Below are 25,938 nucleotides of genomic sequence, written 5' to 3' on the forward strand. Positions count from 1 at the left end.
ACATTATTTGTTTTTAGTATATATTTTACACTGTATGAGCACAGTTCATTCTGGCTATATACCCTAGTGTGTTACTCAGGGAAAACAATAGCATGGCGCCCACAAAAGGCAGGGGTGCCAAAAACACAGGCTTATTATGCTGCCTGCGGCGCTTGTACGACCCAGCTGCCGGCAGGTTCCATTGACCCTCATTGTGTGCATGTTCGGCCCCGGTGACACTTCTTTAGCCAGGGCCTCTGCTAAGAGGGGCCCAGGGGGAGCCACCTGTTGACACTGTCCAGGTGACGGGGACTGAGTTTGCAAAACTCTCTGAGACTATGGCTAAGATACTAGAAGCCTTGCAGTCCAGGCCGGTATCTCAGCAAAGGGACTCTGTTGAATCATTGTTCCCTGGCCCCCCTCAGTTGGACCAACAATGTCCTCCCGGGGTATCTCATACATCCCAGGCTGAGGGTTCTGACTTAAACCCCAGCCCCAGACCGACTAAGCGGGCTCGCTTAGAATTTCCCTCGACATCATATTGTTCAGGGTCTCAGCGGGGGGAATCTCTGGTGATAATGCGGAGACAGCTGATCAGGATTCTGATCCTGAGGGCGCTCTCAATCTTAATACTCCAGACGGGGACGCCATACTGAACGTTCTTATTGCGTCCATCGATCAAATGCTGGATATTTCTCCCTCGGCTCCTCCGGCGGAGGAGTCAGCTTCTCTTACACAGAGTATGTTTCTAGACCACTCTGATTTCAGAGAGGCAGTCCAGAATCATCATGCTTGTCCAGATAAGCGTTTTTTCTAAGCGCCTTAAGGATACACGTTATCTTTTTCCCCCTGACGTGGTTAAAGGTTGGACTCAGTGTCCCAAAGTGGATCCTCCAATCTCCAGACTGGCGGCTAGATCCATTCTTGCAGTGGACGAGGGGGCCTCGCTCAAGGATGCCACTGACAGGCAGATGGAGCTCTGGTTGAAATCCATCTATGAAGCTATCGGAGCTTCTTTTGCCCCAGCATTCGCAGCTGTATGGGCGCTACAAGCTATCTCAGCAGGTCAAGCACAAATTGAAGCAGCCACATGCACGGCCGCGCCACAAGTGGCATCCATTACCACCCAGACCTCGGCAATTGCGTCTTACGCTATTATTGCTGTCCTGGACTCTGCGAGCCGTACGGCGGTCGCGGCCGCCAATTCGGTGGTACTCCGCAGGGCCTTGTGGCTACGGGAATGGAAGGCAGATTCTGCTTCCAAAAAGCGCTTAACCAGTTTGCCAATTTCTGGCGACAGGCTGTTTGGCGAGCGTCTGGATGAAATCATCAAACAATCTAAGGGAAAGGATACATCCTTACCCCAGTCCAAACCGGACATACTCCAACGGAGGAGAGGGCAGTCGAGGTTTCGGTCCTTTCAGGGCGCGGGCAGGTCCCAATTCTCCTCGTCCAAAAGGTCTCAGAAAGTACAAAGGAACTCTGATGCATGGCGGTCTAAGTCACGTCCTTAAAAGGCCACCGGAGGCGCCGCTAACAAAGCGGCTTCCTCATGACTTTCGACCTCCTCTAGTAGCATCCTCGGTCGGTGGCAGGCTTTCCCGCTTTTGCGACACCTGGCTACCACAAATAAAAGACCGCTGGGTGAGAGACATTCTGTCTCACGGTTACAAGATAGAGTTCACCTCTCGTCCCCCGACTCGATTCTTCAGGTCATCCCCGCCTCACTAGCGAGCCGAGGCTCTTCTGCAGGCGCTGCGCACTCTGAAGGCAGAAGGAGTGGTGATCCCGGTTCCTCTTCAGCAACTGAGCCACGGTTTTTACTCCAACTTGTTTGTGGTCCCAAAGGAGGACGGGTCTTTCCGCCCGGTCCTGGACCTGAAACTGCTCAACAAACATGTAAAAACCAGACGGTTCAGGATGGAATCCCCCCGCTCCGTCATCGCCTCAATGTCCCAAGGAGATTTCCTTGCGTCGATCGATATCAAAGATGCTTATCTCCACGTACCGATTGCTCCAGAGCACCAGCGCTTCTTGCGCTTCGCCATAGGAAATGAACACCTGCAGTTCGTGGCACTGCCGTTCGGCCTGGCAACAGCCCCACGGGTTTTTACCAAGGTTATGGCTACTGTAGTAGCGGTCCTCCACTCTCAGGGTCACTCGGTGATCCCGTACTTGGATACTGATCAAGGCACCCTCTCAAGAGGCATGCCAACGCAGCCTCGACGCTTCCCTGGAGACTCTCCAGGGTGTCGGGTGGATCATCAATTTTACAAAGTCAAATCTGACACCGGCCCAATCGCTGACATATCTTGGCATGGAGTTTCATACCCTCTCAGCGATAGTGAAGCTTCCGCTGATCAAGCAGTAGTCACTACAGAAAGGGGTACAATCTCTCCTTCAAGGCCAGTCACACTCCTTGAGGCGCCTCATGCACTTCCTGGGGAAGATGGTGGCAGCAATGGAGGCAGTCCCTTTCGCGCAGTTTCACCTGCGTCCCCTTCAATGGGACATCCTACGCAAATGGGACAGGAAGCCGACGTCCCTCGACAGGACCGTCTCCCTCTCTCAGGCGACCAAAGCTTCCCTTCGGTGGTGGCTCCTTCCCACTTCATTATCGAAGGGGATATCCTTCCTACCCCCATCCTGGGAAGTAGTCACGACAGACGTGAGTCTGTCAGGGTGGGGAGCGGTTTTTCTCCACCACAGGGCTCAGGGTACGTGGACCCAGCAAGAGTCCTCGCTTCAGATCAACGTTCTGGACATACGGGCAGTGTATCTTGCCCAGAAAGCGTTCCAGCAGTGGCTGGAGGGCAAGCAGATCCGAATTCAGTCGGACAATTCCACAGCGGTGGCATACTTCAACCACCAAGGCGACACACGCAGCCGGCAAGCCTTCCAGGAAGTCCGGCGGATTTTGATGTGGGTGGAAGCCACGGCATCCACCATATCCGCAGTTCACATCCCAGGCGTGGAAAACTGGGAAGCAGATTATTTCAGTTGCCAGGGCATGGACGCAGGGGAATGGTCCCTTCACCCGGACGTGTTTCAGGAGATCTGTTGCTGCTGGGGGGTGCCGGACGTCGACCTCATGGCGTCCCGGCACAACAACAAGGTACCAATGTTCATGGCACGGTCTCAAGATCCCAGAGCTCTGGCGGCAGACGCCTTAGTTCAGGATTGGTCGCAGTTTCAGCTCCCTTATGTGTTTCCTCCGCTGGCACTGTTGCCCAGAGTGTTACGCAAGATCAGGACCGACTGCCGCCGCGCCATCCTCGTCGCTCCAGACTGGCCAAGGTGGTCGTGGTACCCGGATCTGTGGCATCTCACGGTCGGCCGACCGTGGACACTACCAGACCAAACAGACTGGCTATCTCGAGGGCCGTTTTTTCCATCTGAATTCTGCGGCCCTCAACCTGACTGTGTGGCCATTGAGTCCTGGACCCTAGCGTCTTCAGGGTTATCTCAAGACGTCTTTGCCACTATGAGACAGGCTAGGAAACCAACGTCCGCCAAGATCTACCACAGGACGTGGAAAATTTTCCTGTCGTGGTGCTCTGCTCAGGGTTTTTTCTCCCTGGCCTTTTGCCTTGCCCACTTTTCTGTCCTTCTTTCAATCTGGACTGGAAAAGGGTTTGTCGCTCGGCTCCCTTAAGGGACAAGTCTCAGCGCTCTCTGTGTTTTTCCAGAAGCGCCTAGCCAGGCTTCCACAGGTACGCACGTTCCTGCAGGGGGTTTGTCACATCGTTCCACCTTACAAGAGGCTGTTAGAACCCTGGGATCTAAACAGGGTTCTGATGGTTCTTCAGAAACCACCATTCGAGCCAATGAGAGATATTTCCCCCTCACAACTTTCGCAGAAAGTGTTTTTTTCTAGTAGCAGTCACTTCTCTTCGGAGAGTGTCTGAGCTAGCAGCATTGTCGTGCAAAGCCCCTTTCCTGGTGTTTCACCAGGACAAGGTGGTTCTACGTCCGGTTCCGGAATTTCTCCCTAAGGTGGTATCCTCCTTTCATCTCAATCGGGATATCTCCTTACCTTCTTTTTATCCTCATCCAGTTCACCAATGTGAAAAGGATTTGCACTTGTTAGATTTGGTGAGAGCACTCAGACTCTACATTTCTCGTACGGCGCCCTTGCGCCGCTCGGATGCACTCTTTGTCCTTGTCGCTGGCCAGCGTAAAGGGTCACAGGTTTCCAAATCAACCCTGGCTCGGTGGATCAAGGAGCCAATTATCGAAGCTTACCGTTCGGCTGGGCTTCCGGTTCCATCAGGGCTGAGGGCCCATTCTACCAGAGCCGTGGGCGCGTCCTGGGCTTTGAGGCACCAGGCTGCGGCTCAGCAGGTGTGTCAGGCGGCTACCTGGTCGAGCCTGCACACTTTCACGAAACACTATCAGGTGCATACCTATGCTTCGGCGGATGCCAGCCTAGGTAGACGAGTCCTTCAGGCGGCGGTTGCCCACCTGTAGGAAAGGGCCGTTTTACGGCTCTTTTACGAGGTATTATTTTACCCACCCAGGGACTGCTTTTGGACGTCCCAATTGTCTGGGTCTCCCAATAGAGCGACAAAGAAGAAGGGAATTTTGTTTACTTACCGTAAATTCCTTTTCTTCTAGCTCTAATTGGGAGACCCAGCACCCGCCCCTGTTTTTTTGTGTACACATGTTGTTCATGTTGAATGGTTTCAGTTCTCCGATATTCCTTCGGATTGAAGTTACTTTAAACCAGTTTATAATTCTTTTTCCTCCTTCTTGCTTTTGCACCAAAACTGAGGAGCCCGTGGGAGCACGGGGGGTGTATAGGCAGAAGGGGAGGGGCTTAACACTTTTGAGTGTAATACTTTGTGCGGCCTCCGGAGGCATAGCCTATACACCCAATTGTCTGGGTCTCCCAATTAGAGCTAGAAGAAAAGGAATTTACGGTAAGTAAACAAAATTCCCTTCTTCTGGCGGTCCCATAGGAATGAGTAGAGCTGAGGTCAAACATGCGCACTACCACACTATTCCAACTGGTATAAAAGTGCTCTGTTCTGGTGTGGCTCCAACTCCTCACACCAGTCTACTGTAGAGGTTCACCTATAGGTGATACATTCTACCTACTCGCCTATTGAAATCGAGGATTGTCACCTCAGCTCACCAACGCCATGTGGACATTCCAGGTGAAAACGGTGCATGGAAGAATCCAAGAGCCAGTTCCCAGGTATTCCTGCGAAAAGAAATAAAATGTTGATTTATAAATATATCTTGCTTATTGATATACTTTAAAAAAGTGGGATTAAGTAAAGTACACTTAGGCCCCTCACACATTGCGTTTTTCTCTACGTCCACAGGTCCCGTCAGGGCATCCGTCCGGACCGCCCCTCCCCCACTCTGCAAAGCGTGCTCCGGACGCATGTGCCCGACAGGACCATTCACTGTTATGGAGCGCACTGCGTTAGCGTGTGCTCTGTTTTGTGCCATTTTGTGCACAAAACGTTTCTGCAGACGGACACCCGAACGTAGGTGGTCTACGTTCGGGTGTCCGTCTGCAGAAACGTATATGTGCACAAAATGGCACAAAACAGAGCACACGCTAACGCAGTGCGCTCCATAACAGTGAATGGCCCTGTCGGGCGCATGCGTCCGGAGCATGCTTTGCAGAGTGGGGGAGGGGCGGTCCGGACGGATGCCCCGACGGGACCTGTGGACGTAGAGAAAAACGCAATGTGTGAGGGGCCTTACGTTTTCAGCGTAATAAAATGCTCTTAATCCTAGCAAAGAGAGATTAGAATAAACAGTCTTATATATCCATGACTGTGTGCAAAAAGCAAAAGCGAATGCCTTCTCAGTATGTTCACAGTGGAAACGAAGTATAGCAACTAAGAAATGCATTTCATACATTAATGGTACAAATCAACTAGATACTTAACTGAACACAAGCAGTAAAATATGTTTAATATAATATCTGTTACATATCAAACATAAAAAAATAAACACTAATTGATAAAACACGGAGCACAAATGTTTTTATATTATATATATAAAACTAATAATCGTATGATAGGTCTTTTGTATAATTGAGACCTTGCAGTATTCGTGTTTCAGTGCATAGAATCCTGTGTAACAGTGCTGGCCAGTAACCATATCTAGGTGGACGGTTAAAGGGAACTTGTCATCAGAAATTTTGCTTTAAACCTAAAAGTTTCCCCCTCTGCAGCTCCTGGGCTGCATTCTAGCAAGGTTCCTGTACTTTTTGTGGCCCCTTTTAAACCAAATTAAATACTTTTATAAACTTGTACCTTTTGCTATGTGAATTTTGTAAATCGTCCATGGGGGTGGGCTCTCTGCTGACCGTTGCTGTTCCTCCAGCAGATTTACGCCGCCCCCAACGCTGAATTTCATATCTCAGGACGCCGCCCCATGGCGCCCGTGGTCATGCGCTGTGCGACTGTAGCGGGACTGTGCACTGTGTGCACGTGTGACCGCTGGTGACGTTTTGCGCAGGCACAAGGTTATGGGCGGCGCTGTGAGTGTCATCAGCAAGTGCCGCCCATAACCTTGTGACCGCACTTTCCCCTCTTGCTCCAGCGTTCTGCGCAAGCGCTTGCTGGCCAGATGACCCGACGTCACCTCTTTCCCATCTTGCCCTGCTGCAGGGTAAGATGGGAAGGAGGTGACGTCAGGTCATTTGGCCGGCGAGCGCTTACGCAGAACGCTGGAGGCAGTGGGGGAAGGCGCGCCCACGAGATTATGGGCGGGCACTTGCAATGCAATCACAGCGCCGCCCATAATCTCGTGCTTGTGACACACGTCACCAGCGATCCTGGCGTGGGCGGCACCTCGGGCGCAGTGGGCGGCGTCCTGATGGATGAAATGGAGCGTGGGGGGACGGCGTCAATGTGCTGGAGGAACAGCAACGGTCAGCAGAGAGCCCGCCCCCATGGACGATTTAAAAAATTTACATAGCTAAAGGTACAAGTTTATAAAGTATTTAATTTGGTTTAAAAGGGGCCACAAAAAGTACAGGAACATTGCTAGAATGCAGCCCAGAAGCTGCAGAGGGGGAAACTTTTAGGTTTAAAGCTAAATTTCTGATGACAGGTTCCCTTTAAAGGGAACCTGTCATTATATATTTTTTTTTATTTATATATATTAAACTGACCCCAATGTGTTTTAACCCTTAGGGTATGTGCGCACGTTGCTTTTTACCTGCTTTTTACCTGCTTTTTTGCTGCTTTTTCTTCTGCGCTGTTTAATGCCAAAATGGATGTGTTCTTCTATTCAAGCAAAGTCTATGGGAATTTGGGTTTCTTGTTCACACTATGTTGTTCAAAATGCTGCCTTTTTGTGGCAGAACTTTGGTCAAAAACTCAGCTTTGCAGTGCAAAACCCAAATGGCAAAAACAATTGACATGTTGCTTCTTTGAAAAGCTGAGTTTTTGACCAAAGTTCTGCCTCAAAAAGGCAGCATTTTGAACAACATAGTGTGAACAAGAAACCCAAATTCCCATAGACTTTGCTTGAATAGAAGAACACATCCATTTTGGCATTAAACAGCGCAGAAGAAAAAGCAGCAAAAAAGCAGGTAAAAAGCAGGTAAAAAGCAACGTGCGCACATACCCTTAAAGACAAAGCCAATTTTGTACTTCACGCCTAGGCCATTTTTTGTAATTTTGACCATTGTCACTTTCATAGGTTTATAACTCTGGAACGCTTCAGCGGATCCCGGTAATTGTTTTTCCATGACATATTGTAGTTCTGGATGGTTATAAATATTAGGAAAATATTTTTCGCTTTTATTGGTGAAAAAAATTGGAAATTTTCAAACTTGTAATTTTCATGCCATTACACCAGAGTTATGTCACAAAAAAGGTTACTAAATAACATTTCCCATATCTCCTACTTTACATCAATGCAATTTTTGAAACAATTTTTTTTGGTGTTAGGAAGTTAGAAGGGTTCAAAGTTCACCAGCAGTTTCCCATTTTTTTCAACGAAATTTTCAAAATCATTTTTTTGGGACCACATCACATTTGAAGTGACTTTGAAGGGTGTAGTTTTTAGAATGATGTCACTTTTAAGTATTTTCTTTCACCTAGGCCTCTCAAAGTACTCAAAACCACACCCCAGAAGTCTATTAACCCTTCAGGTGCTTCACAGGAACTATAGCATGGTGGAATGAAAAAAAAGAAAAACAACAAAAGTTATCATTTTACCTAAAAATGTTGCTCTAGCCCCAATTTATTCACTTTTAAAAGAAATAACACAACAAAATGGACCTCCAAAATTTGTTACCCGGTTTCTGTTGAGTGCCCTGATACCCCACATGTGACCAGAAACCTTTGTTTGGACAAATGTGAGGGCCCAGAACAGAAGGAGCAATATTTGAATTTTGGAACCTAAATTTGGCTGACAGATTGCACGCACCATGTCACATTTGTAGGGCCCCTAAGGTACCTAAAGAGCAGAAACCCCGCACAAGTGACCCCATTTTGGAAACGTATCCCCTCGGGGAGTTTATCTAGATGTTTGGTGAGAACCTTGAATCCCCAGGAGCTTCACAGACATTTATAACGTTGAACCGTGAAAATAAAAAAATAAACTTTTACCACAAAATTGTTACTTCATCCAGATAGCTTTTTTTCACAAGGGTAACAGGAGAAAAAATCACCATAATATTTATTGTGTAATTTCTCATGAGTACGCCGACACCTCATATATGGTGGAAATCAGCTGTTTGCGCGCATAGCAGTAAACAAAAGGGAAGGAGCGCCATTTGACTGTAAAATTGGCTGGAATAATTAACTGACTCCGTGTCGCATTTGGAGAGACCCTGAGGTGCCTAAACAGTGGAGCTCCCCACAAGTGACCCCATTCTGGAAAACTAGACCCCCTCAAGGTTTTTATCCAGGGGTATAGTGAGCATTTTGAACCCACAGGTACTTCACAGAATTCGATAACCTTAGGTTGTCATATTGAAGATTTTCATTTTTCCACAAAAATGTTGCTTTAGCACCAAATTTTTCACTTTTTCAAGACCCCACAGTTTATCCAATTTATGACCGCAGTGATACGCCACATGTGTCCAAACACCTCTGTTTGGACAAATGGTATGACTAGAAACGGAAGGAGCACTATTTGAATTTTAGAAAAGTTGAAATAAATTGCGGGCACCATGTCACATTTGCAGGGCCCTTAGGGTACCTATACAGCAGGACCCCCCCCCCCCCCCCACACACACACAGACACACACACACACACACACACACACACACACACGTGACTCCATTTTATAAACTAGACCCCTCAAGGATATTATTCAAGGGTATAGTGAACATTTTTAATCCAGAGGAACTTCACAAAAATGTTGCTGCATTGCCAAATTTCTCACATTTAGGCTATGTGCCCATTACCGTGCGGGCAGTGTTAGCCCTTCTGCGGAGATGTGAGTGTTGTCCACGGGAGAACGCAGTTTCCTGGGCCCATGATCTGGCTTCAGGCCGCTGTGGACTTCAGCTCCTTTTTCCCCACGGAGAACACTCTCTTCTCCACAGCATAAATTAATTATATTGACATGCTGAGGCTCGGGAAGCCGTGCCACCGGTCAGTTTTTCCTACAGAGAAAAGAAGCATAGTGGGCATTGGATTTCTAAAAATCCTTCCACTGTGCTTGTACTGTACAACGCAGCAAAAACACTCTGTGTCCAAAATGCTGCAAACCCTAATCATGGGCACGCAACCTAAAAATCTAGGATGGATGGATGGGTAGATGTCAACACTAATGCAGCAATGGTACACCAATTTGATGTTCCCGCACTATTACCTCACAATTATAACAAGCTATAGCACCAAGGTGAGGGATAGGATTAAACGTAACCTTTAATATTTTGTTAAAAAAAAATTGAAAAACCCAAACCTATAAAACAAAACATACAAAAACACAGAGCCCTAAAAAGTGCACTGTGCAATAACCACCTATCTTGAGTGGCAGTTTCACCCCATAGACATCAATGCAGGGTATAAATAGAAAAGAGTTGCCATCCTCAAAGGTATGTGATCAACTATTCATACAGGAAAAAATATTTTTGTCTAAGTCATAGAGGGAATAAATAGCTTTTGAATAGACAGTGGTCCAAATCACTTGGGCCATCATAAGTGTCCCTCAGAAATATCAATTAACGACAAAAAATATAGAATTGGAAGGATCTCACCCATACAGGGATTCCTCCTGTCCTTTACAGCACCATCATCAGGCGGAGTTAAAGGTGGGCATCGGGGGTCTTGTATTCAGCTCACCTTGCCCTAGTTCCCATAAACTCCCGCCCTTACAAGGATGGTCCACATATGTCCCTGTTTACCATTTTTCTAGATGTCCAGACTGCCTCCAAAAAGAAAAAAATATGGCCCAAGTGATTTGGACCACTGTCTATTCAAAAGCTACAGGAGTTTGACAATAAATGGCTTCACCCAACCACTAACCATGAGTGGAAAAAAAGATTTTATCATTCATATTCTCTGAAAAAAAAAAGCCAAGAAAGCAAAAAATCTGCTGGGTTATGTAAACTTATGAGCACAACTGTACATTCAGTGCTGGCCAAAAGTATTGGCACCCCTGCAATTCTGTCAGATAATACTCAGTTTCTTCTTGAAAATGATAGCAATCACAAATTCTTTGGTATTATTATCTTCATTTATTTTGCTTGCAATGAAAAAAAAATAAAAAAAATTGTCATAAAGCCAAATTGGATATAATTCCACACCAAACATAAAAAAGTGGGTGGACAAAAGTATTGGCTCTGTTTGAAAAATCATGTGATGCTTCTCTAATTTGTGTAATTAACAGCACCTGTAACTTACCTGTGGCACCTAACAGGTGTTGGCAATAACTAAATCACACTTGCAGCCAGTTGACATGGCACTGTAGCAGCAATAATATGCTCACATACCACCACCACCACCGTACAAATAAAACACATAGGGGAAGGGAAAAAAAAAAGGGCGGAGGGAGAGAATATCCAACTCAATCACAAGCAAGGGAGAGACAAAAAGGAGATGTCACCCAAGGTTCCCATTGTTGTTTATGTCTAATCGTTTTCCCTAAGGTAGAGGCTAAACCGGTTTCCACTTATTTTTAATTAGGGGTGTGCCCTTTTGAACTTGCTGAGAAAGCATTTGCTTTTGTTTTTTGCAAATAGTCGTAGAAATGACTCCTCCGATCAACGCGTTTCAGACGCGATCGTCCTTAGTCATGATCATGACTAAGGACGATCGCGTCTGAAACGCGTTGATTGGAGGAGTTATTTTTATGCTGTTTTTTTATTTTTTTTAATAAATGTGAAGTTTTATACATACTTCTGGAATTTTTGGACGTTTTTGTGCCGGGATCCGCCTTCTACTAATTGTCTCCAGCCTTCTCTATCCAGTGAGCACCGTCCAGACTCTCCTCTAAGAATTTCCCCGATTTTTGGTGAGCTGATATTCACTTGTTCATAGAAATGACTGTTTGTTCTATTATCTCTTTGGTATGAATAAGAGCGTTTTATTGATCAAAACGCAAAGGACAAGTGTTTCAATTCAATCTTTTATTCAATGACTTTTAAAGTATATCAATAAACATGATTTTCTTTGTCGCTCCATTGGGAGACCCAGACAATTGGGTGTATAGCTTCTGCCTCCGGAGGCCACACAAAGTATTACACTTTAAAAAGTGTAACCCCTCCCCTCTGCCTATACACCCTCCCGTGCATCACGGGCTCCTCAGTTTTATGCTTTGTGTGGAAGGAGGCACACATCCACTCATGCATTCTCAGATTAGTTATATCGGTTGGAAGAAAAGTGGGCCCACACGGGGCCCCCGGCATGTTCCCTTCTCACCCCACTAAGTCGGCGGTGCTGTTAAGGTTGAGGTACCCATTGCGGGTACAAAGGCCGGAGCCTCATGCCGTCTCCTTCACCATCCCTTAGCGGCTCTGGGAGAAGTGGGATCCTGAGCGGTCATCCATTCACTGGGACCGTGCTCCCTCCGCAGCCCCTGTGGGAATCTGTCGGACAGGAGTTTATTTATCCTCAGGGACCGGGCCCTGCATCACTAAGGTACTCTGTATCCCCATGGGGGATGTACATGGAGCGCCTTCATCCCGGACGCTGCAGCAGCTGCTTATTTGTGACGGCCGGCGGACTTCCGCGCCGACCGCGCCTGTTTGTCGGCCGCGGTCTTAAATTTAGTCCCCGGCTTCAATTGCGGCCTAGTAGCAAAACTCCCGCCCCCGGGCCTGTCTATCAGGGGTAAGGGCGGGACGGCCGGCCTGACGTCGGCTGTGAGGGCCGGAGCATCCTGTATGTTTCCTCCCCCCTCACTGATCACTGTGGGGACTCCAGATTCCCGCACTTTTCTAACGCCGCCCACGGCTCCACTCCTCCCCTGAGAGCTCCGGCAGCCATTTCTTTGGCATTCTGCCTGTGGAGGATTTCCTGGAAAGAGCTCTGCAACGCTGGGAGACCTAAGGCAGGGAATCTGGAGGACACACACTCCGCTTTTTAGCGGTCGGTAAGCCACACCGGTCACCCGGTGCTGGTCCCCTTAGGGTGCCGGAATAGATACTATATATATATTTATATATTTCTGTTCGGTCGGGCTGTATACCCTTTCCATATACCCTCAGTGATCACGCTCCTAGGAGATAGCATGTCGTCCACAAGGAGCAAGGGTGCCAAGGCACAGGGTTATTTTGCGACCTGTACCTCTTGTGCGGCTAAGTTACCTGCGGGTTCCACCTACCCTCACTGTGAGCAATGCTCAACCCCTGTTTTGCTTCCTCAACCCGAGCCTCGGTCACTAGTGGGCCCCTCGGCTCAGGCAGAACCCCTTGCTCCCCCTGTCCAGGCGGCAGGGACAGAGTTTGCAGTTTTTGCTGAAAAACTCTGAGTCACTCTCACAATCCATGGCTCAGTCTATGGACAAATGGTCTGCCAAGCTGCTTGAAGCTTTGCAGTCCAGACCGGTCCTTACACAAGCCACGGGCCCTGTTGGATCTTCACCTCCAGGCCCCTCTCTGTCCGCGCCGCAGCACGTTCCCAGGGGGGGCCCTAGGTCTCACGTGGAGGACTCCGGCCCGGACCACAGTCCCAGACCGGCTAAGCGGGCCCGCTGGGAATCTTCCCCGACTTCTTCACGCTGCTCGGGTTCCCAGCGTGAGGACTCTCTGGAGGACGAGGCGGACGTCGCAGCTCAGGGTTCTGACACTGACGTTGCTCTCAATCTTGATACACCTGAAGGGGACGCCATAGTAAATGACCTTATCTCGTCCATCAACCAGGTGTTAAATATCTCTCCCCCGCCGCCACCTGTAGAGGAGTCGACTTCTCAGCAGGAGAAACACCAGTTTCGGTTCCCTAAACGTACACGGAGTGCGTTTTTCGATCACTCTAACTTCAGGGATGCTGTCCAGAAGCCCAGAGCGGTTCCGGACAAGCGCTTTACTAAGCGCCTTACTGACACACGTTACCCCTTCCCCTCTGACGTTGTTAAGGGTTGGGCTCAATGTCCCAAGGTGGATCCCCCAGTCTCTAGATTGGCGGCTAGATCTGTGGTATCGGTTGCAGATGGATCATCGCTAAAGGATGCCACTGACAGGCAGATAGAGCTCCTGGTGAAATCCATCTATGAAGCCACGGGCGCGTCCTTTGCCCCGGCCTTTGCAGCCGTGTGGGCACTACAAGCTATCTCAGCTTGTCTGGCTGAGATTAATGCGGTCACACGTAATTCTGCTCCGCAGGTTGCGTCTTTCACTTCTCAGGCGTCAGCTTTTTCTTCCTACGCCATGAACGCAGTTCTAGACTCTGCTAGCCGTACAGCGGTGGCATCCGCTAACTCTGTGGCAGTCCGCAGGGCCATGTGGCTGCGCGAATGGAAGGCAGACTCGGCTTCCAAGAGGTTCTTAACCGGTTTGCCGTTTGCTGGCGACCGCTTGTTTGGTGAACGATTGGATGAGATTATTAAGGAATCCAAGGGAAAGGACTCCTCCTTACCCCAGTCCAAACCAAAGAGACCTCAGCAACGGAAAATACAATCGAGGTTTCGGTCCTTTCGTCCCTCCGCCAAGCCCCAATCCTCTTTGTCCAGCAGGCCGGAGAAAGGCCAGAGGAACTCCTATGCGTGGCGGTCCAAGTCACGCCCCCAAAAGGCCGCAGGAGGCACTGCTTCCAAGGCGGCCTCCTCATGACTCTCGGCATCCCCGAACCGCATCCTCGGTCGGTGGCAGGCTCTCCCGCTTTTGCGACGCCTGGTGGCCACATGTTCAAGACCGATGGGTGAGAGACATTCTGTCTCACGGTTACAGGATAGAGTTCAGCTCTCGTCCCCCGACTCGTTTCTTCAGAACATCTCCGCCCCCCGAGCGAGCCGATGCACTTTTTCAGGCGGTGAACGCTCTGAAGACAGAAGGAGTTGTGATCCCTGTTCCCCTCCAGGAACATGGTCGCGGCTTTTACTCCAACTTGTTTGTGGTGCCAAAGAAGGACGGCTCGTTCCGTCCCGTTCTGGACCTCAAATTGCTCAACAGACATGTGAGCACCAGACGGTTTCGGATGGAATCTCTCCGCTCTGTCATCGCTTCGATGTCACAAGGAGACTTCCTAGCATCGATCGACATCAAGGATGCTTATCTCCATGTACCGATCGCACCCGAACATCAACGCTTTTTGCGTTTCGCCATCGGGGACGAACACCTTCAGTTCGTGGCATTGCCTTTCGGCCTGGCGACAGCCCCACGGGTGTTCACCAAGGTCATGGCATCTGTTGTGGCGGTCCTACACTCTCAGGGCCACTCGGTGATTCCCTACTTAGACGATCTTCTGGTCAGGGCACCCTCTCAGATGGCGTGTCAAAACAGCCTTTCCGTCGCTCTGGCGACTCTCCAGCAGTTCGGGTGGATCATCAACTTCCCAAAATCCAAGTTGACACCGACCCAATCACTGACGTACCTTGGGATGGAGTTTCATACTCAGTCAGCAGTAGTCATGCTACCGCTGGACAAACAGCTTTCGCTGCAGGCAGGGGTGCAATCTCTTCTTCGGGGTCAGTCACACCCCTTGAGGCGCCTCATGCACTTCCTGGGGAAGTTGGTGGCAGCGATGGAGGCAGTGCCCTTCACGCAATTCCATCTGCGGCCACTCCAGTGGGACATTCTCCGCAAATGGGACAGGAGGTCGACTTCACTCGACAGGAACGTCTCTTTCCCTTGCAACCAAGACGTCACTTAAGTGGTGGCTCCTTCCCAACTCTCTATCGCAGGGAAAATCCTTCCTACCCCCCACCTGGGCTGTGGTCACAACGGACGCGAGCCTGTCAGGGTGGGGGCGGTTTTTCTCCACCACAGGGCTCAGGGAACCTGGACTCCGATAGTCATCCCTTCAGATCAATATTCTGGAGATAAGGGCAGTGTATCTAGCCCTATTGGCCTTTCATCGGTGGCTGGAGGGCAGGCAGATCCGGATCCAGTCGGACAATGCCACTGCCGTCGCATACATCAACCACCAAGGCGGCACTCGCAGTCGTCAAGCCTTCCAGGAAGTCCGACGAATTCTGCAGTGGGTGGAAGCCACAGCTTCCACCATCTCCGCAGTTCACATCCCGGGCGTAGAAAACTGGGAAGCAGATTTTCTCAGCCGACAGGGCATGGACGTGGGGGAATGGTCTCTTCACCCAGACGTGTTTCGAGAGATCTGTCGCCGCTGGGGAACGCCGGACGTCGATCTCATGGCGTCACGGCACAACAACAAAGTCCCGGCATTCATGGCCCGGTCTCAAGATCACAGAGCTCTGGCGGTGGACGCATTAGTTCAGGATTGGTCGCAGTTTCGACTGCCCTATGTATTTCCTCCTCTGGCGATGCTGCCCAGAGTGCTGCGCAAAATCAGGTCAGACTGTCGTCGCGCCATTCTCGTCGTCCCAGATTGGCCGAGGCGGTCGTGGTACCCGGATCTGTGGCATCTCACGGTGGGTCAACCGTGGGCGCTCCCAGACCGCCCAGACTTGCTGTCTCAAGGGCCGTTTTTCCATCTGAATTCTGCGGCCCTCAACCTGACTGTGTGGCCATTGAGTCCTGGTTCCTAGCGTCCTCAGGGTTATCTAAAGATGTCATTGCCACTATGAGACAGGCCAGGAAACCAACGTCCGCCAAGATCTATCACAGGTCTTGGAGGATCTTCTTATCCTGGTGCTCTGATAAGGGTTTTACTCCCTGGCCCTTTGCCTTACCCACTTTTCTTTCATTCCTTCAATCCGGAATGGACAAGGGTTTGTCTCTCGGCTCTCTAAAGGGACAAGTATCGGCGCTATCCGTATTTTTTCAAAAGCGTCTAGCCAGGCTTCCGCAGGTCCGCACGTTCCTGCAGGGAGTTTGCCACATAGTCCCACCTTACAAGCGTCCGCTGGAACCCTGGGATCTTAACAGGGTGCTAACGGCTCTTCAGAAACCACCTTTCGAGCCGCTGCGGGATGTCTCTTTATCACGTCTTTCGCAGAAGGTGGCATTTCTAGTGGCAGTTACATCGCTCCGTAGAGTGTCGGAGCTGGCAGCGCTGTCATGCAAAGCCCCCTTCCTGGTTTTTCACCAGGATAAGGTGGTTCTGCGTCCGGTCCCGGAATTTCTCCCTAAGGTGGTATCCCCTTTTCATCTCAATCAGGATATCTCCTTACCTTCATTTTGCCCTCATCCAGTTCACCAATGTGAAAAGCATTTGCACTCGTTAGATCTGGTGAGAGCACTCCGGCTCTACGTGTCTCGCACGGCGCCCCTTCGCCGTTCAGATGCGCTCTTTGTCCTTGTCGCTGGCCAGCGTAAGGGTTCGCAGGCTTCCAAGTCAACCTTGGCTCGGTGGATCAAGGAACCGATTCTTGAAGCCTACCGTTCTTCTGGGCTTCCGCTTCCTTTGGGGCTGAAAGCCCATTCTACCAGAGCCGTGGGTGCGTCCTGGGCATTGCGGCACCGGGCTACGGCTCAGCAGGTGTGTCAGGCAGCTACCTGGTCTAGTCTGCGCACTTTCACGAAACACTATCAGGTGCATACCTATGCTTCGGCAGACGCCAGTCTAGGTAGGCGAGTCCTTCAGGCGGCGGTTGCCCACCTGTAAGAGGGGGTCGTTTTCGGCTCTTTTTATCGAGGTATTCTTTTACCCACCCAGGGACTGCTTTTGGACGTCCCAATTGTCTGGGTCTCCCAATGGAGCGACAAAGAAGAAGGGAATTTTGTTTACTTACCGTAAATTCCTTTTCTTCTAGCTCCTATTGGGAGACCCAGCACCCGCCCCTGTTCCCTTCGGGCTGTTTGTTCTTTTATGTACACATGTTGTTCATGTTGAATTGTTCTTTTGGTTCATGGTTTTCAGTTCTCCGAACATCCTTCGGATTGAATTTACCTTAGACCAATTTATAAGTTTCCTCCTTCCTGCTTTTGCACCAAAACTGAGGAGCCCGTGATGCACGGGAGGGTGTATAGGCAGAGGGGAGGGGTTACACTTTTTAAAGTGTAATACTTTGTGTGGCCTCCGGAGGCAGAAGCTATACACCCAATTGTCTGGGTCTCCCAATAGGAGCTAGAAGAAAAGGAATTTACGGCAAGTAAACAAAATTCCCTTCTTTTTTTTTATAACTCCACTTTCTTTTTTCTTTTCATTTGCAGGAGATCTATTTTTTCATTTTACTACTTGGTTAATACCTTTAAAGGTATTAAATCATCAGAATTTTCATATATCAAGTAATTGCTATACTGGCACTATCAGGCAGATTATCTACATACCATTAGTGGTCAGCTCGGATGTTTAGGCTTTCAAATCCAAAAAAGTGAAGTTTAAAAATTCGTCAGCTTTTTGATTGACAGTTGCAGCGGAGCAGATAATAACCGGTCACAACAGTAGAGGAGAACAGCTGATTGGAGGATACCGTAGCAGCGCCAGGTTGAAGAAGACAGATGACCAGGATCATGGAGGGGTGAGAGGGAGTAATAAACATGGAGTCCCTAAGTGTCTGTGTATTTATTTCTAATAAAGTTTTTTTTCTCTGTGTGGTGTTTTTTGGTTTTTTTTTTAAACTTTTTATTTGAGATTCTTAATGGCCTGACATTAAGAATCTCTGGCTTAATAGCAGCTGGTCAAACAAAGCTGGTAACATACCTGGGGGTTGGGTTACCCTTAGCTAGCAATATAAAATGCAGCAGGAGCCTACGCATTTTTTTTTTTTTTTTAATGAATTTAAAAAAAACAAAAAAAAAACAAACACAAATGACGTGGGCTTTGCCATATTTATGTATGCTAGCCAGGTACAGCAGGCAGGTACGGGCCACCCCCAACACCCAGCTGCCTATTTGTCCCCGACTGGGAACCAAAAATATAGGGAAGCCCTTTTTGTTTTCTTTTTTTTTTTTTTTTTTTTTTTAAGTATTTCATTAATTTCTTGAAATAATTATAATAATAATAATAATTAAAAAAAAAAAAAAGACATGGGCTTCGCCCAATTTTTGTATTTAGCCAGGTACAACTAGGCAGCTGGAGACTGGACTCCGCAGGGCAGGGTGGCCCAAGCTTTCTGTTCGACACCCTTCCCGCAGCCGCCACCGAAAATGGCGCGTTCATAGAAGCGCCATCTTATATCGCTGTATCCAACTCTTCCAGTGACCCTGGTATTAAGGGGTTAATCCCAGCTTTGTTTTACCAGCTGCTATTAAGTCCAAGATTCTTAATGTCAGGCCAAGTTTGACCCATCCATTAAGAATCTCCAATAAAGGGTTAAAAAAAGACACCACACAGAGAAAAAAATATTTTATTAGAAATAAATATACAGACATACTTAGGGACTCCATGTTTATTCCTCCCTCTCATCCCTCCACGATCCTGGTTTTCTGTCTTTTTCAACCTGGCGCTGGCGCGGTGTCCTCCGATCAGCTGTTCTCCTCTGCTGTTGTGACCGCGCGCGCTCCCGCGGTCACAATAGAGCAGAATATGCGAGGGCATATGCGCCACCCTCTCTGAAGAATAGAACAGCAGGGGGTAACGCAGGTTTCAGAAAAATGGCGCCTGAGATAAGCGCTATGCACAGGCGCCAACTCTGACGCCATCTTCCTGAATAGAAAAATTAGCATAGAGCCAGAGGGAAGGAGGAACAGGCGGTGAATACCCACCCAGTTATTATCTGCTCTGGTGCAACTGTCAATCAAAAAGCTGACGAATTTTTAAACGTCACTTTCTTGGATTTGAAAGCCTAAACATCAGAGGTGACCACTACAGGTATGTATAGAATCAGCCTGATCGTACCAGTATAGCACTGGCTTTATCTTATACACGAAAATCCTGATGATTGGTTCCCTTTAATATTTGGGATATTTAATTTCTGTCCACGTAGCAGTTCACAGCTATTTGGTTTTCATATCTTGTGCTATGATTGCGGTTTCTGAGAGGAGCTAATTAACTAGGAAATGTCAGCTGGATAAAAGGGATGTTCTCATATGTAGTTAATGTAATAGAAGATGATTTAATATCTGCTCCAATACTAATGCATATGCAATGCAATGGCTGTTCTCTCACTGCGGCTTGCAAATAGATCCATGTTGGTTAAATGACATTGTATCCCAAACCACAAATGAGTACACCATTAAGAATTTTTGGCAGGTTAGACATGTATTTATTTTTTTTTCCTCTTGTTCTTTGTGGTTCTTGTAATTACTTTTTCTCTCCAGATTAGCTCTATCAAGCTTGAATAAACACTCTGAAGCTGTGGGCTTCTACAAGAGAGCCTTGGAGTTAGACCCAGAAAATGACACGTACAAAGCAAATCTTAAAATTGCCGAACAGAAGATGAAAGAAATGCCAAGTCCAGTAAGTTTTATGGTCAGTTTCTCTGAAGCTTGGAACATGTATTTTATGCATTTGTTGGAAAACCGAATTTGTTATCTGCTGCAGATGGGTGCTCCTGGAGGATTAGATCTGGCTGGGCTCCTGAATAACCCTGGCTTTATGAGTATGGTAAGTGAATTATAGTGGCTCGGTTTAAACTTTTAGAATGTTGCTGCAATGTAAAAAAAAAAGTATTTCGTTTGATTTTCATGTATGGTTTTTATGAACCAGTTCAGGTTTTTTTTTTCCATGACTATCTAACTCTTTCCCGGTATTGGATGTACCGGTACGTCCTACTTTGCAGTGCGTTCCCACAAATGGACGTACCGTACGTCTTGGCGATTGTGTGCACTGAAGCTGTGTCTGCATGATCGCTGCCTGGAGCTCGGTTTAAGTGACAGTCGAGCTTCTGTGGTGACAGCCAAGGCCAGTGCCTGCACTGCCCCTGGCTGTTCAACACCCCTCCTTTTAAATACCACAATAAATAATGCGTTTAGCCCCATCGGCACCCCCGCAACATGATCGCAGGGACCCGATGGTTGTCATAAGAGCTGCAGGTCCATTAATGACCTCCTAGTCTGCCAGCCACAGTGGCCTGGTAGACCATGCCAAGAGCAGGGTTCAAAAGGCTTTTTGTCAGTGTAAAGTCCACTTTACACGCAGAGATAAATCTTTGGCAGATCTGTGGTTGCAGTGAAATCATGGACATATTGTTCCATTTGTACACAGCCACAAACCTGGCACTGATTGCCCACAATTTCACTGCAACCGCAGATCTGCCGCAGATTTATCTCTGTGTAAAGTGGCCTTAACACTCTCTCACAAGTCTAATGCATTGCAATGTTTTAGACCAGTGATCAAGCTATTAAGTCACATGAAGGGACCATGTTAAAAATCAAAACTGTCACAATTTTTTTTTTTAAAAGTATTAATAAAACAACAAAATATATGCCAATAAATACTAAATATGTGTACTTTTGGTAATATTTGTATCATCCAGTCCAATTATAAAACTGTCATATTAGGTGACTTCTGTAAACTCCATGAAAAAAGCTTGGCAAAAATCATGCTTTTTTTTTTTTTTTCAAAACCTTTGAAAAGTAGAATAAAACGCGATTTAAGAAGTAGAATGTAAATAGTAGTTTCCTTGAAAACATCATTTCATCCCTCAGCAAAACAAGCCCCCACTCAGCTCCATCTACGGAAAAATAAAAAAGCTACTGTCCTGCTCATCGTTATTAGCTCCCATGAAGTTTAAGTACATATGTGGAATATCTCCTGACAAACATGAAGTGAAACAGCTCTTTTGTATAGAGTGCTCATGTTAAATACAAAAGAGCAAATATTTAAAAAAAAAAATTGGATGGAAAAATAGAAAAACCTTTAGCTGCTGTGACACTGGTATTGGAACCTTTACATTAAATTAGTATGGAAACACATTTAGACTTACCTGTGGTAATCACAAATGAGTTACCGCTAATAAATTGTCATTGCCCATGTGACATGAATTAGCTAATGAATGACTATGTCCGTGTTTTAAAAAGCCACATGGTAGGCCTCATTCCTTTTGTCACAGTGGTGAATACAAAGGAGCTGTCCGAGAACATCGAAACTGCTATTGCTAGCAAGCACAAGACTTCCAAAGGTTATAGGACCATCTCCAAAGACCTTGGTATCCCAGTTTCAACTGTGCGCAATGTTAAGAAGTTTGCCAAGCATGGAACCGTCAGGAACTTCCCTGGCGGTGGGGAAAGAGGAAAATTGACGAGATGTCTTTAGACAAAGGAAGAAACCATTGCTAAAGAAAAGACATAAAAAGGAACAAATGATCTTTGCCAAAGAGTACCTTGACAAGCCACAGATGAAACAAAAATAGACCTTTTCCACAAAGCAAAGCAACAATTTCTTTAAAGACAATGCAATGAAGCTTATACGGAATAGAGCAACCTACCAACAGTTAAGCATGGTGGAGGATCCATAATGCTGTGGGGTTGCTTTGCTGCGTCTGGTACTGGAGCCCTTAACCGTATCATAGGAATCATGAAATCGGAGCATTATGAAGAGATCATGGAGCAAAATGCCTACCCAGTGTAAGAAAACTTTTGGTTTGAGTCGAAAATCATGGGTTTTCCTGCAATCCAAAAATACACAGGAATGGTTGAAAAACAAAAAATCGACTGTTTTTAAAATGGCCAGCAATGAATCCTGGCCTCAAGCCCATTGAACATCTTTGTGGTGAGCTGAAATCTGCCATCGGGGAAAAAAATCCTGCAAACATTCAAGAGCATGAACAAACTGCAAAGGGAGAGTGGAAGAAAATAACACCTGAGAAGTGCAAGAAGCTTATAGATGGCTGTAAGGAACATTTGTGGGCTGTCATCAATGCCAAAGGATTCCAACCAAGTATTATTTAGGGATGGCTTTATGGCTGCACACGCTGTTTCTTCTTTGAAATTGCCACATGTAAGTTGACAAACAATGTTTTAATTGTTGTATTACTTTGGACCACTAATTAAAAAAATCCTGAGGATAGAACTTTAGTACATTTCCATTTATTTCTGAAGATATTGTACAGATTCTAAAAAAAAAAATGAGTGCCAATAATGATCAGCTCTGAATAGCATATGGCAATGCAAAAACTTTTTTTCCATCAAAACGTTTGTGCAAAAGAGGCAAAGCAAAAAAAAAAACCAAACAAACATTTAAATGTAGTATCACTGTAATTTTATACTGACCCAAAGAATAAAGCAGTCTTAGTTATCGCTTTATCAAAAAAAAAATAATCCTATAAAACAATTTCTGAATTTCTGTGTTTTTGGTCATTCTGCCTCCCAAAAATCAGAATAGAAAGCAATCCATGTTGTGTGCGGAAATGGTATCAATAAAAATTTAAACTCTTCTCGCAAAAAAACAAGCCATCAAATGACTCAGCAGAAATATAGAAATGATATAGCTTTTTATCAAAAAGGTTTTTCTTTGTGAAAGTATCCAAGCATATAAAAAAATATATAAAGCTGCTATCGCTGTGATAATACTGACCTGAAGAATAGTCCTTTTTATCACTTATACCGCATGGTGAATGGCGTAAATAATGAAAGCAATGCTTGACATGCTATTGAGTCTTCCGTTCTGCCTCTAAGAGATCGCAGTAAGGCTGCTTTCACACATCCGTTTTTTGCTGAGCGGCACAATACCGCGCTTTGCAGAAAGAATGCAAGGGTTTTTTTTTGCCGCCGGTTGCGTTTTTTCCGCATAGACTTGCATTAGCGCCGTATTGTGCCGCATGGCCTTGCGTTGCATCCGTTTTTTGCCGGATGCGGCATATTTAGCCCATGTGGCAGCCGGATGGAACGTTGCCTGGCACGTTTTTTTGTGCAGCGAAAAAAACGCATCGTGCCGGCTCCGGCGCAATGTGGCGCGATTTACAATGCAAGCCTATGGACGACTGATGCGGCGTCCTGCGGCAAAAAACGCATCTGGCCGCCGGATGCGGTTTTTTGCACTGCGCATGCTCCGTATCAAGCCGCATCCGTTAAACGGACAGGCCGCATGGAAAAACTTATGCAACGGATCCGTTTTTTTCGCCGCATCCGTTGCATAGGTTTTTGAGCCGGATTGAGCCGCACTGCAAAAACGGATGTGTGAAAGCAGCTTAAGGCTCGGCTTACATTTATCCTGCGCTCTATGTTGAGCACATATTCCAGGGTTTATGTGTAAAGCTCTGCAATGTGTTATTCAGACAACACCCTCAGTGGCACATTCACTATGAAGCAGAAGGAGTCACTTTGTACTGGCCCATGATCAGTCGGTGTCTTATTTTGATTTATTTTTTTATGCATGCATAAAAGCACAGTCGACTACAATTTTGTACACTTCTGGAAAGATACACTATTGCTAAGAGTGATTTATAGTGAATGTATCGGTCAGGGGTTTAATCTAAAACACATCATTCTGACATTTTAGATGGAAACTCTGAGTAATTGATCAGTGTAGAGAACAGGATAAATGTGATTCAAAATGTCTTGAAGCTTTTATTAGGAAAGTTTTACAACTCAATCCACAAAAAAAATAAGCTCACACTCAAGTCCATCATCTTTTACCAGAAACATAGGGGGTTTCCATGTTACTGAGAACACAAACGGTCTATGAAAGTGCCCAAATCCAAAGTGTCGTCCTCCTTTGAGCCCCACAGTGTGAATCAACCACAGCTAGCTTCCACATGATTGTCAGTGCTGTAGTGAAGCAAGCCCACTTAATTGATAGGGTGAATGTCTCCAGAAGAACAAGCTAGGCGCACATTATTGGCCACTACTCTGGCATATTTGCAATTTTCACTATGCCACAATCCCATTCTTGAAATCACTGTGGAATCAAATTAGTCACTACGCCTGTAAATGAATTCTCAGAGGGGTGTAGTTTGCAAAATTGTGACACTTGAGCAGGAAGGGTGGTTTTGCTGTTATAGAACTTAGGGATTCATTCTACATATGGAGTCTGCAAACTATTCTAAGAAAATCTTTACTTCGAGTCAAATACCTTTACTTCCCTCCTGATCCCTGCTGTATTACCAAACAGTACTGTACAGCCACGTATGAGGTATTCCCACATTCAACAAAAATTGTGTGACAAATTGTGATGATCTTTTTTACCCACTCCCTTGTGAAAATGTGCAATCTGGTGCTAAAAGAATGTTAGTGGTAGAAATGGAATTCTTTTCCTTGACCGCCCAATAGAATATTGTGAATGGTTATCCAATTTTGATCTCCAGTCTATATACTAAGTGTTAAGGTCATTGTGTAGTCCTATGTGATTAAATCCTAACATGAGTAAACTAGCAGTATTTTAAAGGGAACCTGTCAGGTCCCATATGCATTCTGACCTACAAGCAGGGTGATGTGTGACCTAAAAACCCCTTCCTACCCATTCCTGTGTTGTAATATTGTGTAATATGAATGTATGAAAAAAATATATAAAACAAAAATGTATTACTTACATGTTCCCAATGTAAATTATCAGAGGTCTAGTCCCTTGGCCGTCGCATCGCCCCTTGGGCATTTGCATGCTATCCGTGGCATCACGCCCCTGTTGGCATGATACCATGGATTTACATGATTAACGTCACCGTCAACGCTTTGAGATCCCACACATGCGCGCTAGCCATTCCCGCAGCCTTATTATCCGGGTGCTGGCTTGTAGGTTTTAGACATGCACTGCGCATGGTCGGAACCGCAGGAGTCTCCTGAGCATGTGCAGTGCGCGTCTGAAGCTGACAAGCAAGCATCTGGATAACACTGCTGCGGGAATGGCAAGCCCACACGTGCAGGATCTCTAGGAGCCAACGGTGACGTATATGAATGCATCCAAGCCGCCCTGTTCCCATCAGTCAGGCTAGATATATATCTTGTCTGAGTTCCTAAGTCTTCTTTCAATTACTTCACCCTTCACCTTAGTCAATCGTTTAATATGTGTTATGGTCGAAGCTAAACCTTTCCGAAGGTAAGCTTTGAGGGTATCCCACACAAGATTATTGTTTCGGGGTTTGGGGTGAGCTACTAGATGATCCTCTAATTGAGCTAGGGTCCTGTCACTTTGATCAATTAATTTTAAGCCAAAAGGGGTTCAGCCGCCAGAGGGGTTTGCTGATGTTCCGGCCGACTCTAAGCATGAGAATTACTGGACAGTGGTCTGATATACCCCGTACCCGGTTTACCACGCCATCTACCCAGGCTGCCACGTTACTTGATCCAAAGATGTCATCTAAACGTGACATTGTGCATCTCATAGAAGAGTGGCAAGTAAATTCCCGTGTACTGGAATATCGCAGTCTACATAGGTCAACCCACCTGCCTCCCTCAATACATTTCCGCAAATCAGTCGAGGTTGATTGTTGTCCCCCCCACCGTCCAGCCGAAGCCTATCCAGCTCCTCGTCAACCACAAGATTAAAGTCTCCCATGCATAGGACACACGCTTCCGGGTAATTAAGGGCAAAGCTCAGTGCTTGCTTGAGAACAGAAGTGCGAGCTGGCAGGGGATTGTGAATGCATAATAGAACAGAGTCAATGGATGCGTACACAAAGACAACTCACCCCTC

General features: G+C 46.8%; 1 protein-coding gene across 1 annotated transcript in view; it reads left to right on the plus strand.

The window, feature by feature from the left end:
• Positions 1 to 25,938, plus strand: part of LOC142317209 (small glutamine-rich tetratricopeptide repeat-containing protein alpha-like) — a 101,509-nt gene that overhangs the window by 62,199 nt on the left and 13,372 nt on the right. The window contains exons 7-8 of the mRNA XM_075353304.1: positions 19,689 to 19,827; positions 19,912 to 19,974. Coding sequence (XP_075209419.1) covers positions 19,689 to 19,827; positions 19,912 to 19,974 — 202 coding nt within the window. The remainder of the gene's footprint in view (positions 1 to 19,688; positions 19,828 to 19,911; positions 19,975 to 25,938) is intronic.

Source organism: Anomaloglossus baeobatrachus, chromosome 1 (assembly GCF_048569485.1).
Source record: "Anomaloglossus baeobatrachus isolate aAnoBae1 chromosome 1, aAnoBae1.hap1, whole genome shotgun sequence".
In the NCBI taxonomy this organism is placed as follows: domain Eukaryota; kingdom Metazoa; phylum Chordata; class Amphibia; order Anura; family Aromobatidae; genus Anomaloglossus; species Anomaloglossus baeobatrachus.